This window comes from Oncorhynchus keta, chromosome 27 (genome assembly GCF_023373465.1).
Source record: "Oncorhynchus keta strain PuntledgeMale-10-30-2019 chromosome 27, Oket_V2, whole genome shotgun sequence".
Lineage (NCBI taxonomy): Eukaryota > Metazoa > Chordata > Actinopteri > Salmoniformes > Salmonidae > Oncorhynchus > Oncorhynchus keta.
Genome location: NC_068447.1, coordinates 5,898,551 through 5,920,340, shown reverse-complemented (window position 1 = coordinate 5,920,340; position 21,790 = coordinate 5,898,551). Strand labels below are relative to the sequence as shown.

Genomic DNA, 21,790 nt, shown 5'->3' with positions numbered 1-21,790 from the left:
TATATATTTGTTTTAGCTAATATTATGCATGGACATCATATTTTTTTATGTTTATCATAGAAACAATGTCATCCTAATCTGGCATCTTTACCAAAAGTAGTCTGGTTACACTGAAAAACAGTAGCTCCTTCTGATAGAATGATGGAGAACAGTAGCTCCACATCAGTCTGTCTGCTGATAGAATGATGGAGAACAGTAGCTCCACATCAGAGTGTTCTCTGCTGATAGAATGATGGAGAACAGTAGCTCCACATCAGACTGTCTGCTGATAGAATAATGGAGAACAGTAGCTCCACATCAGTCTGTCTACTGATAGAATGATGGAGAACAGTAGCTCCACATCAGAGTGTTCTCTGCTGATAGAATGATGGAGAACAGTAGCTCCACATCAGAGTGTTCTCTGCTGATAGAATGATGGAGAACAGTAGCTCCACATCAGAGTGTTCTCTGCTGATAGAATGATGGAGAACAGTAGCTCCCCATCAGAGTGCTGTCTGCTGATAGAATGGAGAACAGTAGCTCCACATCAGTCTGTCTGCTGATAGAATGATGGAGAACAGTAGCTCCACATCAGAGTGTTCTCTGCTGGTAGAATGATGGAGAACAGTAGCTCCACATCAGAGTGTTCTCTGCTGGTAGAATGATGGAGAACAGTAGCTCCACATCAGAGTGTTCTCTGCTGGTAGAATGATGGAGAACAGTAGCTCCACATCAGAGTGTTCTCTGCTGGTAGAATGATGGAGAACAGTAGCTCCACATCAGAGTGTTCTCTGCTGGTAGAATGATGGAGAACAGTAGCTCCACATCAGAGTGTTCTCTGCTGGTAGAATGATGGAGAACAGTAGCTCCACATCAGAGTGTTCTCTGCTGATAGAATGATGGAGAACAGTAGCTCCACAGAGTGTTCTCTGCTGATAGCATGATGGAGAACAGTAGCTCCTTCTGATAGAATGATGGAGAACAGTAGCTCCACATCAGAGTGTTCTCTGCTGATAGAATGATGGAGAACAGTAGCTCCACATCAGAGTGTTCTCTGCTGATAGCATGATGGAGAACAGTAGCTCCTTCTGATAGAATGATGGAGAACATTAGCTCCACATCAGAGTGTTCTCTGCTGATAGAATGATGGAGAACAGTAGCTCCCCATCAGAGTGCTGTCTGCTGATAGAATGGAGAACAGTAGCTCCACATCAGTCTGTCTGCTGATAGAATGATGGAGAACAGTAGCTCCACATCAGAGTGCTGTCTGCTGATAGAATGATGGAGAACAGTAGCTCCACATCAGAGTGCTGTCTGCTGGTAGAATGATGGAGAACAGTAGCTCCACATCAGAGTGTTCTCTGCTGATAGAATGATGGAGAACAGTAGCTCCACATCAGAGTGCTGTCTGCTGATAGAATGATGGAGAACAGTAGCTCCACATCAGAGTGTTCTCTGCTGGTAGAATGATGGAGAACAGTAGCTCCACATCAGAGTGTTCTCTGCTGATAGAATGATGGAGAACAGTAGCTCCACATCAGAGTGCTGTCTGCTGATAGAATGATGGAGAACAGTAGCTCCACATCAGAGTGCTGTCTGCTGGTAGAATGATGGAGAACAGTAGCTCCACATCAGAGTGTTCTCTGCTGATAGAATGATGGAGAACAGTAGCTCCACATCAGAGTGCTGTCTGCTGATAGAATGATGGAGAACAGTAGCTCCACATCAGAGTGTTCTCTGCTGGTAGAATGATGGAGAACAGTAGCTCCACATCAGAGTGTTCTCTGCTGGTAGAATGATGGAGAACAGTAGCTCCACATCAGAGTGTTCTCTGCTGGTAGAATGATGGAGAACAGTAGCTCCACATCAGAGTGTTCTCTGCTGGTAGAATGATGGAGAACAGTAGCTCCACATCAGAGTGTTCTCTGCTGGTAGAATGATGGAGAACAGTAGCTCCACATCAGAGTGTTCTCTGCTGGTAGAATGATGGAGAACAGTAGCTCCACATCAGAGTGTTCTCTGCTGGTAGAATGATGGAGAACAGTAGCTCCACATCAGAGTGTTCTCTGCTGATAGAATGATGGAGAACAGTAGCTCCACATCAGAGTGTTCTCTGCTGATAGCATGATGGAGAACAGTAGCTCCTTCTGATAGAATGATGGAGAACAGTAGCTCCACATCAGAGTGTTCTCTGCTGATAGAATGATGGAGAACAGTAGCTCCACATCAGAGTGTTCTCTGCTGATAGCATGATGGAGAACAGTAGCTCCTTCTGATAGAATGATGGAGAACAGTAGCTCCACATCAGAGTGTTCTCTGCTGATAGAATGATGGAGAACAGTAGCTCCACATCAGAGTGTTCTCTGCTGGTAGAATGCCTTTTGGTGAATTCTCATCCAAGTGGAGAAGTGCAACCGAAGCACAAAATTAGTCTGATGCCAAGCAGAAATTACAATAAGCATTTTAAATCTACGTTTACAAAAACACAGCAAGATATTTCTATGCTGTTAAAAAAATAAAAAATGGAATTCTGTGTTAACTAGCAACTTAAACATAAGGTGTCGTGTTACGTTGCTGAATTTAAAATAAGGTGACTGGGCATCAGTGGTAACTTGCTGCCGTGTCTGAGAAGTCAAAGTCCTTTGGATGAGTTATTTGTACAGCTGCCACCATCTTGATTTCTTTGCGTTTTTCTCTCCTCTCCCTTCTCGGCCTCCCCCCTCCCATTCTCAGAGTAGCGCAGGTAGGCCCGTTGCCCTAGCGACTCCAGACTCCACACAGACAGTGTGTTCACATGCTGCTCCAGAGCCACTGCTGTTCTTCCTTCAGACAAGCGTGCTTCAAAACGTTGTTCATTTGCACAATGTCTCTCGTTCACATTTGCTTGTAAATGTCCAAACTCACCACAAATTACATTCGGTAACTCATACCTATATATATAGATGGGATTTCCTGTTTTTGCAATTTGTTTATTTTAGTTTGCGGTCGTTGGCATATTTATCTAGCAGCCTTCATGTAAATTTGCCATTACTCGTGTTAAATTTTGTTTCTGCATTCTGATAATTAACACCCAGTGGGCATTTGGGTTGTTTTTGGCGCCCCCTCGTGTACTAAGCCAGTAATACCTTCAATACCAGGACGAGAGAAGGATGTTATGAACATAGGGAGAGCGACCAAACCTAGTTATAAAACTATCAGAGATATTAAGTTGTTGGTTCAGAGGAAGTGGGAATGAGGATGTCACCTTAAAGCAAGGTGACATCCTGGGTGTTAACAGGAAATACAGCACAGGGAAACAGGAAGTGATAGAAGAAGAGAGACAGAGAGTCATTGCCAGTTAGCCACCCATCCAAAAGGGAAAAGAGATGGATCTAGAGCTTGAGCTCCCTCAGTGGAGTACAACAAGCCATTTCCCCAGTCTCACACAGCAGGCTTTGAAGTTTCCCCAAGCAGAAGAGATCTAGTCTGACAGAAGGGACTATACGGGGTTAGTCGAGGATAGACAGCAACTATTTGGCAAACCAACATTGGCACGTTAAAGCATGGCAGAGAGCGAAAGACAGAGAGAGCGAAAGACAGAGAGAGCGAAAGACAGAGAGAGCAAAAGACAGAGAGAGCAAAAGACAGAGAGAGCAAAAGACAGAGAGAGCAAAAGACAGAGAGAGCAAAAGACAGAGAGAGAGCAAAAGACAGAGAGAGCAAAAGACAGAGAGAGCAAAAGACAGAGAGAGCAAAAGACAGAGAGAGCAAAAGACAGAGAGAGCCATGATTATAATTAATATATATTAACTGAACATTAAAAAAAAGCACTAAAATCGCTCAGCACTAACTTTCCAGATTGGCTCCAGAAACGTAGCCTGGCCAGCACGACAGTAGAAATCAGGCATTCAGTATGCTTAGGTTTTGTCGTGCTAAGATATATCTGGCGAGTCCTCTGTTGGTAGAGCATGATGCTAGCAACGCTAAAAGGTTGTGGGTTCAATTCCACATATACAAAAAAATAAATATATATATTTTTTTAAATGTATGCACTCACTGTACTGTAGGTCTCTTTGGATAAAAACATCAGCTTAATTTAAATATTTATATCTGAGGAGGAGGAAGAGAATCCATTAACTAAGGCTACTTCAGAAACTTCAATCACTGATGCTGACTGATACACCTTCACTATCAACATCAAAAAAATAAATAAAAAGGTTTTTGCTTCCTCTATTTTGACTTGATAATATATGTGGCATTTTAAGACTGAAAACAGGATTTAGAATTTAGAAGCCTCGATTTAAAATGGCTTCTTCACTCAAAATCTAAAAGATGCTACGATGATATGCTAGAATATAACTAGAAGCACAAGCATTTTTTCCCGCTACACTCGCATTAACATCTGCTAACCATGTGTATATGTGACCAATAACATTTTGATTTGAATCATGCTACTTATATAAAACGCAACGGGGCCGTTTGAACGTTGAACTTACAGTTGAGTTACAGAACGAGTCATCATAAACGGCAAAAGGAATATTTGAGTAGGGTCAGGGGTCGAAGTAGACGGACGTGATTGTAAAAGCCTACGGATCACAGGGGGCCCGCACTCACAGGGCCACTACTAAAAGCCCTGACCAGGCCAGAAGGATAGAACGGAACAGCAGAGAGCGTCTAGAACAATCGATTGCCTGACGTTACTGCAAGCGATAACTTGATGTTATTTTAACAACCTAAGAAGAAGAATATTACAGATACATTTTTTTTTTTAAATGTAAGGTCTCAAATTTTTAAAGGATCTTCTTCTACTTACGCATTAGAGGTCTGGACATCCTGCCATCCCTTGGTGAGGTTCTGTTTGAGCTCGTTGAGGGGGCTCAGCCCCAGCTTCCTCTTTAGCTCAGCAGAATGCTTCTCTTTGGCCAGGAGCACCTGTCTCAGGGTGCTGATCTCCTCTTCCACCTGACAGCAACACACCAGAGCGGTCAACCACTGGCTGGGCCAAACCTAGTTATGAACATTACCCTTGTCTGAAACAAAAAGGTTCCACTCAAATGTCCGTGGGACCGATTATTAGTAAATCAAACTCAGTCAAAAAGGGTTGTGATCAGATTAGAGCACAGGGACAACAGACAGAACACGCGGCCTATATTGATTCCAGCCGACAGACACCGGCAGACAGAACCATACCTTGACGAGCTCGGAGCGGATCTCCTCAGCCTCCTCCTCTGTGAGCCCCGGGGGTAGCGTGTTGATGGAGGATACCCCCACGGCTCCGCACTCCACGGGGACATCAGTCCGAGGGTCTGCTCCTCCTGCAGGGCCCAGGCCCTTGTTGGGAGAGTTCAGGTTGATGTCTGGGTCAAGAGAGAGAGTGGGGGCAGGGGGGCATGCTGAGTTGAGAGAGAGTAGAAGGCCTTGAATTGATGTGTTAGTGTCATCTACAGTAATAATAATAATAAACTTTATTGATACAGCGCTTTTCAATACAAGTAACAAAAGTGCTTCACATCAAATAAAAGTGCTAACAAAAATAGGTAAACAAAAGGATAGCTAATTAAAAACAGATATGCAAAGCATCTTCATAAAAAATAAATGTTTAAAAAAAAGTGTCTCTTCAGCAACGATCAGCACTGATCTCCTCTGGCAGACCACTCCTACTAAGTCCAGGGGTCCTAAAGCCACGCCTCCTTTTCGCCATCAACCTAAAGACCTTGGAATGGTCAACAGTGCCCTGCCAGAGAATCTCTGGCTGCATCCTGGCTCGTAGGGAGATTTGTGGACAAATGAACAGAGGTTATTTACAATCTGAGTTCCAGCACGTCAGGCTGTCAAATAGAACCACCACAGATCATTGAGCTGAATTTTTAAAATTTAATTATAAAAAAAATAAAATACAAAATTGTCAGACATTCAACATTTGGTTGTCAGCAAGACACTGGTGACGGGTCACTGCGCTAGCTTGGTCACTGCGCTAGCTTGGTCACTGCGCTAGCTTGGTCACTGGGTCTTTGTCAATAGAGCTGTGTCTCATCTGCATAGCAGCGAAACTGAAAGCTGCGAATGATGTCACCAAGGGAGAGGATATACATGGGGAGGGGGGGGATTGGTCTCAGAATTGACCCGAGGGGACACCATAGTGAATAGGTGCCGGGGACGATACGGAAACACCCATTCTCACTGAGAAACATCTGCCACAAAAGATATGAGCTGAACCAGTCGAGGGCACCGCCGGAGACTCCCACCCACCTCTCCAGCCAGTCAACAAGGATGCTATGATCAAACACAGAACTGAGATCCAAATGAACTAGGATAGAGCATTCACCGTCAGCCAACAGAAGGTCATTACGGATTTTCAATAAAGTCGTTTTCGTGCTGTGAAGTGGGCAGAAGCCCGACTGGAGGTTTCCAAATAAGTTGTTCATACTCAAATTTCTTGAAAACAACTTTTTCCAAAATCTTAGATCGTATTTTTAATGTAGATAGATAGAGAAAGGTCTATAATTATTTAGTCAAGAGTGGTCTAGATCGGGCTTTATAAAATGAGAGGTTGGAACAGAGACAGAATGTTACTGGCCAACAGGGAACTATTTACAATAGACAGAATGTTAGGGCCAACAGGGAACTATTTACAATAGACAGAATGTTACTGGCCAACAGGGAACTATTTACAATAGACAGAATGTTAGGGCCAACGGGGAACTATTTACAATAGACAGAATGTTAGGGCCAACGGGGAACTATTTACAATAGACAGAATGTTAGGGCCAACAGGGAACTATTTACAATAGACAGAATGTTAGGGCCAACGGGGAACTATTTACAATAGACAGAATGTTAGGGCCAACAGGGAACTATTTACAATAGACAGAATGTTAGGGCCAACAGGGAACTATTTACAATAGACAGAATGTTAGGGCCAACAGGAGTCAAGTAGGGACCACGCCCAAGGGGCAGGAGAAGGTCTTCATGTGAGGAAACATATCAAGGAGGAACTCGAAAGGATATTTGCTCCAATGTGCAAAAAGGAAGCCGCAAACTGTCAAAGTAGTTGCCTCAAGCGCCTCCTGACCAGAAATGCTGGTAATGGAGCCAACTACTGTCAGTTTTGGGATCTAATATTTTCTATATCTCCTGTAAAGAATCGTAAAAACTATTGGCAGAGATGATGGGGGATGCGAGCATGTCGCTGTCATTTAGTCTAAGTTAACTTTTTTTTTTTTAAAGAGCGAGTGTGGTCATTTAAAATAAAAATCAGGTACAGGCAGACAATGTATTATGGATATTCTAAAGTAATCTTGACATAGGTCATTAAAAACCATTCACCAAGTCATCTGTGTGAAGACAAGACTACAGAATCAGTGGGATGGAAAAACCATTTACTAACAGACAGATTTATTTTAATGATTTGAATTAGGAGGCGGGGAAGAAAGCATTAAAAATACTGAGACATCAATAGTTTCCAAATTCTCCATATTCAGACACACAGGACAAGATTAAGAGTATGGTCACATGCACCAAATACAACAGGTGTAGACTTCGGTGAAATGCTTATCTTAAATCATTAAAGAGCAGCAGGAAAATAACAATAGCGTGGCTATATACAGGGTATTACGGTACAGAGTCAATGTGGAAGCTTTATACAAGGTGTTACGGTACAGAGTCAATGTGGAGGCTATATACAGGGTATTACGGTACAGAGTCAATGTGGAGGCTATATACAGGGTATTACGGTACAGAGTCAATGTGGAGGCTATATACAGGGTATTACGGTACAGAGTCAATGTGGAGGCTATATACAGGGTATTACGGTACAGAGTCAATGTGGAGGCTATATACAGGGTATTACGGTACAGAGTCAATGTGGAGGCTATATACAGGGTATTACGGTACAGAGTCAATGTGGAGGCTATATACAGGGTATTACGGTACAGAGTCAATGTGGAGGCTATATACAGGGTATTACGGTACAGAGTCAATGTGGAGGCTATATACAGGGTATTACGGTACAGAGTCAATGTGGAGGCTGTATACAGGGTATTACGGTACAGAGTCAATGTGGAGGCTATATACAGGGTTTTACGGTACAGAGTCAATGTGGAGGCTATATACAGGGTATTACGGTACAGAGTCAATGTGGAGGCTATATACAGGAGGTACCGGTACAGAGTCAAGGTGGAGGCTATATACAGGGTATTACGGTACAGAGTCAATGTGGAGGCTATATACAGGGTATTACGGTACAGAGTCAATGTGGAGGCTATATACAGGGTATTACGGTACAGAGTCAATGTGGAGGCTGTATACAGGGTATTACGGTACAGAGTCAATGTGGAGGCTATATACAGGGTTTTACGGTACAGAGTAAATGTGGAGGCTATATACAGGGTATTACGGTACAGTCAATGTGGAGGCTATATACAGGAGGTACCGGTACAGAGTCAATGTGGAGGCTATATACAGGAGGTACCGGTACAGAGTCAATGTGGAGGCTATATACAGGAGGTACCGGTACAGAGTCAATGTGGAGGCTATATACAGGAGGTACCGGTACAGAGTCAATGTGGAGGCTATATACAGGAGGTACCGGTACAGAGTCAATGTGGAGGCTATATACAGGAGGTACCGGTACAGAGTCAATGTGGAGGCTATATACAGGGGTTACCGGTACAGAGTCAATGTGGAGGCTATATACAGGGGGTACCGGTACAGAGTCAATGTTCGGGGGCAAAGGTTAGTCGAGGTAATATGTACATGTAGGTAGAGGTACAGTAACTATGCATGGCTAATAAACAGAGTAGCAGAACCGTAAGGGGGGGTACAAAGTTAAAGGATTCTGACAGGTTAAGAAACTCCCCAGCTAGAACATCATGAATGAATGTTCTCCAAGAATAATAAGCCCTAGTGGTTAGAGTGTAGAGGCGGCAGGGTAGCCTAGTGGTTAGAGCGTAGAGGCGGCAGGGCAGCCTAGTGGTTAGAGCGTAGAGGAGGCAGGGTAGCCTAGTGGTTAGAGCGTAGAGGCGGCAGGGTAGCCTAGTGGTTAGAGTGTAGAGGCGGCAGGGTAGCCTAGTGGTTAGAGTGTAGAGGAGGCAGGGTAGCCTATTGGTTAGAGCGTAGAGGCGGCAGGGCAAGCCTAGTGGTTAGAGCGTAGAGGCGGCAGGGCAGCCTAGTGGTTAGAGCGTAGAGGAGGCAGGGTAGCCTAGTGGTTAGAGCGTAGAGGCGGCAGGGTAGCCTAGTGGTTAGAGTGTAGAGGCGGCAGGGTAGCCTAGTGGTTAGAGTGTAGAGGCGGCAGGGTAGCCTAGTGGTTAGAGCGAGAGACTAGTTACCGAAAGGTTGCAAGATCAAATCCCCGAGCTGACAAGGTACAAATCTGTCATTCTGCCCCTGAACAAGGCAGTTAACCCACTGTTCCTAGGCCGTCATTGAAAATAAGAATTTGTTCTTAACTGACTTGCCTAGTTAAATTAAAATTAAATAACCCAATCTTGACACGGATAGCTGCTAGATTTACAAAGTTAAAATCAGGAGAGTTAAAAGACCTCCTCTAACATTTAACTGCACTACGGGACATACCATGTTTCCATGTCCTCATCAGCCAATGACAGAGGAGCAATACCAGACCCAAATCAGTCAGTTTATTTTGGTTTTAGAGGGGTGGATCAGCTTTAATATTGCAGATAGATTGTCTCGCTTCCATCATATGTAATTGTCTGCATCATTTCCAATCATACATACATATATTATATACAAACACACATGGTTATATACACACATTACATTACCATACATACATACATACATTATATACAAACACACATGGTTACATTACACACACACACACACACACACATATACTTTTAATATACCTTTCTTAATTATTCCCCAAACCCTACCACCCCTCCCCCTAATTGGAGTAAACTAATGAACAATAACACATGGGCTTCTACCTTCAGTTTATACATCTTTAAACACATTTTTACAGACACAATCTATTTTACAATAGTTACATTTAGTTTGTTTTTAGTCCTTCCTCTATTTCTGATGTCCATCCAGTTTGATTTCTATTTGCAACTGTGCTATTTCACAAAAGTTCTGAACCAATATATATATATATATATATTTTACAGACTCGGTATGTTTTTCATTTGTTATCTTGTTAGGTCCCACCCTTCAGCTCCATTCAACCCCTCCCATCTCTCTCTTAACACCATCCAGTCCCTTCAGCTCCATTCAACCCCTCCCATCTCTCTCTCAACACCATCCAGTCCCTTCAGCTCCATTCAACCCCTCCCATCTCTCTCTCTCAACACCATCCAGTCCCTTCAGCTCCATTCAACCCCTCCCATCTATCTCTCAACACCATCCAGTCCCTTCAGCTCCATTCAACCCCTCCCATCTCTCTCTCAACACCATCCAGTCCCTTCAGCTCCATTCAACCCCTCCCATCTGTCTCTCAACACCATCCAGTCCCTTCAGCTCCATTCAACCCCTCCCATCTATCTCCTAACACCCTCCATATTGGATTGTCAGTCAAACAGTTTGCAATGTTGCTAGATATAATCCTGGAACCCCTGTGGTCAGGGTGAAGGCCGTCTCTTTTAAAAATGTGCCACAGCAAATTGTTTTTTAAAAAAGTGTCACAAAAGCAGACATTACTGTCAACACATCGTTTCTTCATTCGTTTAGGGCAACGAGGCGGTTGAAATGTTCCCGAAACTCTTCAATATCAAGGGAGGGGTGGGGCTCAGAGGTAATTCAACATTTAATCAAATTGTATTGGTCACATACACATATTCAGCAGATGTTATTGCGGGTGTCTGGAAATGCTGGTGTTCCTCGCTCCAACAGTGCAGTAATATCTAACTAAATGCTTGTGTTCCTAGCTCCAACAGTGCAGTAATATCTAACTAAATGCTTGTGTTCCTAGCTCCAACAGTGCAGTAATATCTAACTAAATGTTCCTAGCTCCAACAGTGCAGTAATATCTAACTAAATGTTCCTAGCTCCAACAGTGCAGTAAAATCTAACTAAATGTTCCTAGCTCCAACAGTGCAGTAATATCTACCTAAATGTTCCTAGCTCCAACAGTGCAGTAATATCTAACTAAATGTTCCTGGCTCCAACAGTGCAGTAATATCTAACAATTCCCACATATCTAAAAGTAACAGAATTAATAAATATAAAAAGTAATTCTCTTCGCTGCGCTAGCGAGGGTCTTTAAAAAAAAAACATTTTGTAGTCCTCCCTCTGATCACCTAAAGCAAAGGTTGTGTGTGACGATGGTGTCAATATCACAGTAGTTGGCCAGAACCATGGGCACGAGGGAGTCGATGTCTCGGACACTGGCTCCCGAGTGACAGTGGACCTTGGGTCCGTTCACAGCCTAATAAACTTCGTAGCCTAATAAACTGCATGGTTTCCCCGCGTCGTAGTGGGAGGACCAAACACACACCATATCATTGCGTGACTCCAAAAAGCAGAATATTGTTCTGTTACCAAGACAACGTTGAGCGTTCCCGAGTGGCCTAGTTATAGTTTCAGACTAACGAGTACGGTGATTCAGGCATCGTCCCGGCCCTAGGTAAGACATGTTGTAGTACTGTACAACACCTCTTCGTGTTTAATAGATCACCACGGGGTCAACATGAAGCAATTATATAGCTGGCTAACAGAGTAACCTAGTTACACACTGAAATGAGATGTCTGTAGTCTAGACATTTGAGACCAAGCCCGCTTTATTTATTTTATTTAACTAGGCAAGTCAGTTAAGAACAAATAGTTATTTTCAAATGAGAGCCTAGGAACAGTGGGGTTAACTGCCTTGTTCAGTGGAAGAATGACAGATTTGTACCTTGTCAGCTCGGGGGATATGATCTAGCAACCTTTCGGTTACTGGCCCAACGCTCTAACCACGAGGCTTCCTGCCTCCACTCCCCACTTGACTCGATGCCACATTGTAGCACGTTTGAGGATGAACGCATGTGACCCTAATCACGTCCTATCAACCGTAACGAGTAGCTACAGTATCCAGGGCAGGGCGAGAAGAGGCCCTGCCCTGGCATCCGGTCCTAGTTCTTTATCGTTTGTCTGTCTTCGGCAGGTTGAGCTCAGTTGGCATCTTGATTGGCCGGCACGATGATTACATCATACATATTCATAAGGACGGTGGCTGCTAGAATTCACAGCACAACTGCACATTTCTCAGGTAGCTAGCTACAGTGTGCCTTCAGAACGTATTCCTGCCCCTCGACTTACTCCACATTTTTGGGACAGCCCAAATTCTAAATGGATTAAAATATGTTTTTGTTGTTGCCACACACACACACACACACACACACACACACACACACACACACACACGTTAGAAATTGCAGCAACATTTTTTGTAAATTAAATACAGAAATCTAATTTACATAAGTATTTCCCACCCCTGAGTCAATACATGTTGTTAGAACGCCCGTAGGCAGCGATTACAACAGAGTCCTTCTGTCTGTAAGAGAGTTGCACACTGGGATTGTACAATATTTGCACATTGCTCTTAAAAAAAAAAAAAAAAAACATTTATTCCTCAAGCTCTGTCAAAAAGATGTTGATCATTGCTAAACAGCCCTTTTCCAAGTCTTGTCGTAGCTTTTCAAGCCAATTTAAGTCCGAATCTATAACTAGGCCACTCGGGAACACTCAACGTTGTCTTGGTAACCAACTCCAGTGTACATTTGGTCTTCTGTTTTAGGTTATTTTCCTGCTGAAATGTCAATTTGTCTCCCAGAGTCTGGTGGAAAGCAGACAACCAGGTTTTACTCTAGGATTTTGCCTGTGGTTTGCTTCATTAAAAAAATGTTTGTATCCATAAACTCCCCAGTCCTTAACAATTACAAGCATACCCATAACATGCTGCAGCCACCACTATGCTTGAAAATATGGAGAGGGGTACTCAGTAATATGTTGTATTTGCCCCATAACACTGTGTTCAGGAGAACAAGTTAATTGCTTAGTCAATTTTTTTGCAGTTTTACTTTAGTGACTTGTTGCAAACAGGATGCATGTTTTGGAATATTTTTATTCTGTACAGGCTTCCTTCTTTTCACTAAGTCAATTAGGTTAGTATTGTGGAGTAACTACAATGTTGTTGATCCATCCTCAGTTCTCCCATCACAGCCATTAAACTCTAACTCCGTGGTCACCAACCAGCCGATCGCGGTCGACCTCCCAAGGCATTCCTAGTCGATCACCAAACATTTCTATAAACAATGATAAGCCTTGCATTCCTATTTTTGTGCTGATGGCTTTAGGTGCACTTGATTCAGCAGCCCTAGTGCTGATGGCTTTAGGTGCACTTGATTCAGCAGCCCTAGCGCTGATCGCTTTAGGTGCACTTGATTCAGCAGCCCTAGCGCTGATCGCTTTAGGTGCACTTGATTCAGCAGCCCTAGTGCTGATGGCTTTAGGTGCACTTGATTCAGCAGCCCTAGCGCTGATGGCTTTAGGTGCACTTGATTCAGCAGCCCTAGTGCTGATGGCTTTAGGTGCACTTGATTCAGCAGCCCTAGTGCTGATGGCTTTAGGTGCACTTGATTCAGCAGCCCTAGTGCTGATGGCTTTAGGTGCACTTGATTCAGCAGCCCTAGTGCTGATGGCTTTAGGTGCACTTGATTCAGCAGCCCTAGCGCTGATCGCTTTAGGTGCACTTGATTCAGCAGCCCTAGCGCTGATGGCTTTAGGTGCACTTGATTCAGCAGCCCTAGCGCCGGGAAGGCAAAGCGTTCCCATTTTGAACAAATTTCACGTGTCTGATGGTAGAACTCTGCCTACATGGCAGGTCCAGAGAGCAAATCAAGTGCACCTACAAGCCGACCACAAGGCCAATCAGATAGCTCAGATCACAGTGTCTGCAGAGTTACCTTCGAGCCATAGGACTGTAAAAAAAAGAAACCTTGAGCACACAGGAAAGTTGATACTGTGAGATTTAAAAAAAATCAACAAAGAAAGCAAAGAGCTGCTGTATTTGAGTAAGTTGAACTGTCAACACATTAGAAAACACTTTTCTAAGCCATAAAATGTGCTACGAACAGCACTGCAGCTGCAATGAATGAATGAATGCTATCTATCTCATATATATATATAGCAAAGTGTTTTTGGATTAGCTTGCATTGTTATTATTATTAGCAGTGCGTCTCCAATTAACCACATGAATTGGTGCATCAGGCAGAAAACAATGCAGTGCGACTTGAGTTTCACCATCAACTGGGAAGACATTGTTCCATTTTCTCAGCGGAGGGGAGGGAGGGAGAACGGAACAGCCTCTCCGTTACTCCCTCCTCTAAGCCTGATCATCAGGTGCAGGTCATCAGTCCAGTAAACATTTTTAAAAAGCCACATTTTGATATAACTCGTTCTATTACCCGTGTGATCACGTACCTAACACGTTGAAATATAATTTCTATATGGTCTGAGAAGAATAGCATTGGCAGGGCAATTCAAGCACAGCCAACATGCAGTGATAATGTATTGGGCCTATAGCCTATGGGGCAGCAGGTAGCCTAGTGGTTCGAGTGGTTAGAGCGTTGGTCCAGGAACCGAAAGGTTGGTGGATTGAATCCCCGAGCTGATGAGGTTTTAAAAAATGTGTCGTTCTTCTCCTGATCACAGAAGTGAACCCCACTGTTCCCCGGTAGGCCGTCATTGTAAATCAGAATTAGTTCTTAACCGACTTGCCTAGTTAAATTTAAAAAAAAATATCTAATTGGTCCAGTACTGTTTTTAATAGGTTAATGTGAGTGGAGGAATGGGAGGAACATTCTCCTCAGTGAAGTTCATAAAAATAGTAAAGAAAAACATATCGAGTCAGTAAAAAGAGTTGTTTAAAAATACCTTAGCGTTCGCGGACTGCCAATCACTAGTAGATGCGTCACTGTCAACTAAACTTGAGCTGGCAGACTAATAAGCTACCTGGGTGAGTTCTTGGCTGGTCCCTGCAACCTTGGCTCATTGGGACGTCCCAACGGGTGTCAACGTTACGTCGCTTGAAGTTTACATGTCTAAATGGTAAACACAAAGGGTTATTATAGGGGACGGGCAAACTCATTCCACAGAGGGTCCAAGTGTCTGCGGGGTTTTCGGTCATCCCTTCTACTTGATTAATTCATTTAAAAAAGGTCACTAATTAAAAGAAGTCCCCTCATCTGGTTGTCTAGGTCTTAATTGAAAGGGGGGAGGGGACATGCCTACTACACAGGGCCCTCCATGGAATGAGATTGACACCCCTGGACTAGTTGTTATTGTGGGGACGTCCCAAGGATCCCAAGTAGCACCGTGCCTTACCAGCTAACGTTAGCTTGTGAGAGCTAAATAGCGTACTAGCTAACTAGCCTTTGTATACAAAAAAATATATATATACGCTATTAAAAAGCACAAATATCGTTAATTAATTTTTTTGTAAGATAAAAAAATATTTTAAAAAACAATATCTAAAAAAAAAAAGGAGTAAACCGTGTTAATTGAAAAAGGTTTCAACAAAAGAAATGTCATCATAGTAACACGTCTCTCTCCGGTCCCCCATTTTCCAGAACGGCTGTGTTGCTGCGTCGGGCCCCAAGTTGCATTCATAGCTACAGTGTGCACCATCACAAACACATATATCAACCAACGTTAGGCCAAACATGTCTCATATTCAACAACAATTTACATGTCAGTAATAAACGTTACCTTGACCAACGTCCATGGCGTCGAATTGAGCGGAGTTTTTTTTGGGGGGGAGCTTTATAGCAACAAACAAAAATAAATATGTAAGTTAGATTATATATAATTTTAAAAGGTGGCTAAGCACAGCGCCGTCCACTCAATCAATTGAAACCTTTGAGCCTCTCCGTGTGTTTGACAGGATTCCACAATAACAAAACACGTCGAGGGAGACGTACACTGAACAAGGGGTGTATTCATTACGTCTCGCACCGGAAACCGTTTACCGTTTAAGAACCAAACGGGGACGGGCCCTACCGCTATAATAAGAACGGGATCTATCTGAATGTGTCCAATAGAAACTCTTATTTTCGTTGCAAAAACGTTTTTATCCGTTTAGAGGAAACGGTTTATGTAGAATCTGCGTAATGAATACACCCTAAATACTACCTACTCACACCAATAAATGGACACACTCTTTTCACGCCATTTCGATGAGAAGTGATTTTCATGATTTTAAGAGCATTTTCGCTAACCTTAACATCAGTCTCCTCACCTGCTACGAAAAAGTCACTTCTGTATCGAAAGTGGCGTGAAAAGTGTTAGATACCAGTCACAAACCCCGCCTATTTCTACTTCGCTATCTTATTTTAAGCTTAACAGTAAAAACCCTGTATCTTACCATAAATTAAGACTTAAAAAATATTTTTAAAAATTGCCTATTTTTTTATTTTATTTTTCATACATTTTTGCTCGATGATGAACTTCCAGCATGTGCCTTTTCCGGCGTCAGTGGATGGCGTTGTCAAAGCGTCTCTCCTGCCCCGATTTTACAGCCGACACACAGAGAGAGAGAGAGAGAGAGAGAGACAGAGAGACAGAGAGACAGAGAGCTCTGAAAGACTTGAAAATACTGTGTGCTCAGGTATATACCGTACCTACAGTGACATGTATCTACAATTCTTTCCAAGCCAAGTTATTCTTGAGTAATAAGTCGATTGTCATTATTACATCAAGACCTATTTTATATCATCAGGTAAATCTGAAAACAGGCTCATCATTTTGATCACAACACAACTACCTCGGTTGAGGGCGGTACAGTTCCTTCTCTAAACTCAGGTTTCCTTACTAGCTACAGAGTTTACCAGTTCAACTAGTTAACCAGTTATTCACTACCGGGCTTACCAGTTCAACTAGTTAACCAGTTATTCACTACCGGGCTTACCAGGTCAACTAGTTAACCAGTTATTCACTACCGAGCTTACCAGGTCAACTAGTTAACCAGTTATTCACTACCGAGCTTACCAGTTCAACTAGTTAACCAGTTATTCACTACCGAGCTTACCAGTTCAACTAGTTAACCAGTTATTCACTACCGAGCTTACCAGTTCAACTAGTTAACCAGTTATTCACTACCGAGCTTACCAGTTCAACTAGTTAACCAGTTATTCACTACCGAGCTTACCAGTTCAACTAGTTAACCAGTTATTCACTACCGAGCTTACCAGTTCAACTAGTTAACCAGTTATTCACTAACGGGCTTACCAGTTCAACTAGTTAACCAGTTATTCACTACCGAGCTTACCAGGTCAACTAGTTAACCAGTTATTCACTACCGAGCTTACCAGTTCAACTAGTTAACCAGTTATTCACTACCGATCTTACCAGGTCAACTAGTTAACCAGTTATTCACTACCGAGCTTACCAGTTCAACTAGTTAACCAGTTATTCCCTACCGAGCTTACCAGTTCAACTAGTTAACCAGTTATTCACTACAGAGCTTACCAGTTCAACTAGTTAACCAGTTATTCACTACCGAGCTTACCAGTTCAACTAGTTAACCAGTTATTCACTACCGAGCTTACCAGGTCAACTAGTTAACCAGTTATTCACTGCACTGTTTATGTTTTCTTATTTAAAACAACATTTTTTATTGTCAGATTATGTTTAAGTTTTGAATTAAATGCATTTAATGTTGCATCTCTAAAGGCCAGGGGATTACAAGACATCATTCAAATAAAATCACTTCTTTATTTTGTAAACACTCAAATGAAAATGTCATTCTACTCCAGGAGACTCACTCCTTGCGAACCAGATTCTAGTTTTTGGAAGTCACTGTTTATTGTAGTCATGGATCGAACCACTCAGCTAATACTATATATTTCTTCATACGTTTAGAGGTGCTATTTCAGAGTGTTGTGTGTCCAAAGATGGAAGATTGGTTAAATTGATCTCAAAACTAGATACTGCTTGTTTTATTATATGCAATGTGTATGGGTACAATTCTCACACCTCAAATAGGACTTTATTTTTGGATCTCGCTGATAAACTGGACTGAGCTGCGAAACAAGTATACAAATTCATAGCTTATAATAGCTGGAGACTTCAATGAAACACCCGATAACTCTTTAGATAGATATACACCTAGAATAACTCAGAGATCTCAGAATAGTGACATCACCTACTTTTGCAGTAAACTGACAGTGGTCGATGCATGGCGTTTCTATAAAACAAACTGACAGTGGTCGATGCATGGCGTTTCTATAAAACAAACTGACAGTGGTCGATGCATGGCGTTTCTATAAAACAAACTGACAGTGGTCGATGCATGGCGTTTCTATAAAACAAACTGACAGTGGTCGATGCATGGCGTTTCTATAAAACAAACTGACAGTGGTCGATGCATGGCGTTTCTATAAAACAAACTGACAGTGGTCGATGCATGGCGTTTCTATAAAACAAACTGACAGTGGTCGATGCATGGCGTTTCTATAAAACAAACTGACAGTGGTCGATGCATGGCGTTTCTATAAAACAAACTGACAGTGGTCGATGCATGGCGTTTCTATAAAACAAACTGACAGTGGTCGATGCATGGCGTTTCTATAAAACAAACTGACAGTGGTCGATGCATGGCGTTTCTATAAAACAAACTGACAGTGGTCGATGCATGGCGTTTCTATAAAACAAACTGACAGTGGTCGATGCATGGCGTTTCTATAAAACAAACTGACAGTGGTCGATGCTTCAGGAAACAGCAGCTGGAGCAGATGTGGCCAGGGCAATAAATCGCAAGGTCCGTACTGTGAGACGCCTAAGACAGCGAGACAGGACGGACAGCTGATCGTTTCTTCACAGTGGCAGACCACGTGTAACAAGACCTGCACAGGATCGGTATATCCGAACATCACACTCGCGGGACAGGTACAGGATGGCAACAACAACTGCCCGAGTTACACCAGGAATGCACAATCCCTCCATCAGTGCTCAGACTGTCCGCAATAGGCTGGACTGAGGGCTTGTAGGAGTGTTGTAAGGCAGGTCCTCACCAGACCCTACTTGCAACATCGCCTTTGGGCACAAACCCACCATTGCAGGACCAGACAGGACTGACAAAAAGTGTTCTTCCCTGACGAGTTGCCGTTTTGTCTCACCAGGGGTGATGGTCGGATTCGCGTTTATCGTCGAAGGAATGAGCGTTACACCGAGGCCTGTACTCTGGAGCGGGATCGATTTGGAGGTGGAGGGTCTGGGGCCGTGTGTCACAGCATCACCGGACTGAGCTTGTTGTCATTGTGGTCCTTCTGTGGCTCAGTTGGTAGAGCATGGCGCTTGTAACGCCAGGGTAGTGGGTTCGATTCCCGGGACCACCCATACGTAGAATGTATGCACACATGACTGTAAGTCGCTTTGGATAAAAGCGTCAGCTAAATGGCATATATTATTATTATTATTATATATTATATTGCAGGCAATCTCAATGCTGTGCGTTACAGGGAAGACATCCTCCTCCCTCATGTGGTACCCTTCCTGCAGGCTCATCCTGACATGACCCTCCAGCATGACAATGCCACCAGCCATACTGCTCATTCTGTGTGTGATTTCCTGCTAGACAGGAATGTCAGTGTTCTGCCATGGCCAGCGAAGAGCCCGGATCTCAATCCCATTGAGCACGTCTGGGACCTGTTGGATCGGAGGGTGAGGGCTAGGGCCATTCCCCCCAGAAATGTCCGGGAACATGCAGGTGCCTTGGTGGAAGAGTGGGGTAACATCTCACAGCAAGAACTGGCAAATCTGGTACAGTCCATGAGGAGAAGATGCACTGCAGTACTTAATGCAGCTGGTGGCCACACCAGATACTGACTGTTACTTTTTATTTTGACCCCCCCTCTTTGTTCAGGACACATTATTCCATTTCTGTTAGTCACATGTTGGAACTTGTTCAGTTTATGTCTCAGTTGTTGAATCTTGTTATGTTCATACAAATATTTACACATGTTAAGTTTACTGAGAAAAAAAAAAAAACGCAGTTGACAGTGAGAGGACGTCTCTTTTTCGTTGTTGTTGAGTTTACAATACAGAATGCGTAGACGTAATTTACTTTCTAAAAAAAAAAAAAAAAAAGGAGCCACAAATGAGACTTGTTTCAGCATCAGAAACATTTATTTTACAACAAACAGCAGATAAATGACACCCCCGTCTTCTCTTTCAGACAGTAGATGACCATACATCCTATCTTCTATTCACTTCCACTGTATTTACAGGAGAACTCAACCATTCATTCAAATGACCACACACCTAGTTTACATACCATTTAAGCTATATATATATGTATATATATATATATATATATATATATATATATATATATATATATATATATATATATATATATATATATTCATTTATTTAAAAAAAAGATACAAAATAAAACAATGCTTCATTATTATTCTTACCACTATATATTTGCACCAACATTTCTTGTTGTTGTTGTTGTTGTTGTTGTTTTAAACAGTTTAACACAATGTTGTTTCTTTAGCAAACTTTCTCTCCGACAAGTTGCATGTATTTCAACACCTCAAAAGTGAAAGAAACCACAGCAAGGATTTGTTTGGTAACAGAAATGTAATTTTCATTTGTCAATGTCTTCATGTTAACAGATATTCTGATAATAGAATCAAATCAAATCAAAATGAGTAAGTAGTGGGGCAGGCCAATTAACTACAACCAATTAAAAATGAGTAAGTAGTGGGGCAGGCCAATTAACTACAACCAATTAAAAATGAGTAAGTAGTGGGGCAGGCCAATTAACTACAACCAATTAAAAATGAGTAAGTAGTGGGGCAGGCCAATTAACTACAACCAATTAAAAATGAGTAAGTAGTGGGGCAGGCCAATTAACTACAACCAATTAAAAAATGTTGACTTGATAATTGAACCTTCTAAAGAAAGAAAAGAAAAGGAATATAAAGGAAGATGCTCTCGGACGGATTTTTACTCTTTCTTACACATGGAGCTCAACAAATTGGAGGCTGGTCCCAGACCTGTTTGTGCTCTTGCCAACCCCATTAAATGTCCTTTTCAAGCCGAGTGCCAATGAGTGACAAGGAGTTGGTATGATAGCACAAACGGACTGGCACTCAGGTTAGGACAAAATGACAAGTGGATAAAAATTTTGGATTGACATTGAAAAGTCTTGAGTATAACACAGCCTGCTAACATGAGGTAAAACAAAATCTAACACCAATATATATAACATCTAAAAACACAAATGAGATTCATCAACGCATTACATCACACATGCTGCTCAAAGATGATTGGCTAGCGAGTCGGCGTGACTACTGAGGGTGTTGGAACACCTAGAACCTGATGATGCAGCTGCTGCTTCATTGTAGTAAACTGGTCTTTTAGGATGAATCCCAAATGGCACCCTATTCCCTATACAGTGCACTACTTTAGACCAGGACCCTATAGAACCCTATTCCCTATATAGTGCACTACTTTAGACCAGGACCCTATAGAACCCTATTCCCTATCTAGTGCACTACTTTAGACCAGGTCCCATGAGTAGGGCTCTGGTTAAAAAACGTGTTTTTTAAAGTGTGCCCTACATAGGGAGATACAGCCATACTCTCATATTCAGTCGGACTAAATACAGAGATATAGCCAACAGGCATAACCACCACTTTGGATATATAGAATGTTATTCTCTATTTTGACGACATAAATAAGAAACAAAACAATCTATTGTAGAGAGAAAAAAAAAAGAGAAAAGAAATCTACATTTTTTTTTTCTTCAAAACTCAAATATACACAACTTAATAAAATCTAAACCAATACGGTTCACATTACTTCCTCAAAGACAAATCTAAAA

The 21,790-nt window shown here is 42.4% G+C and overlaps 1 protein-coding gene across 9 annotated transcripts in view; it reads right to left on the bottom strand.

Moving 5' to 3' along the window:
* The window catches only part of LOC118372004 (tumor protein D54-like), a 48,900-nt gene extending 32,986 nt beyond the window's left edge, over nt 1–15,914 (bottom strand). For 6 of the 9 annotated variants that reach the window (XM_052481320.1, XM_052481321.1, XM_052481322.1 and 3 more), the window contains exons 1-3: nt 15,664–15,914; nt 5,149–5,351; nt 4,772–4,920 (exon numbers count right to left, since the gene is read on the bottom strand). In XM_052481320.1, coding sequence (XP_052337280.1) covers nt 4,772–4,920; nt 5,149–5,351; nt 15,664–15,679 — 368 coding nt within the window. In that variant the 5' untranslated portion in view covers nt 15,680–15,914. The remainder of the gene's footprint in view (nt 1–4,771; nt 4,921–5,148; nt 5,352–15,663) is intronic. The other 3 variants (XM_052481323.1, XM_035757697.2, XM_052481326.1) reach the window with 3 other exon arrangements.
* Between the last annotated feature and the right edge of the window lie 5,876 nt (nt 15,915–21,790).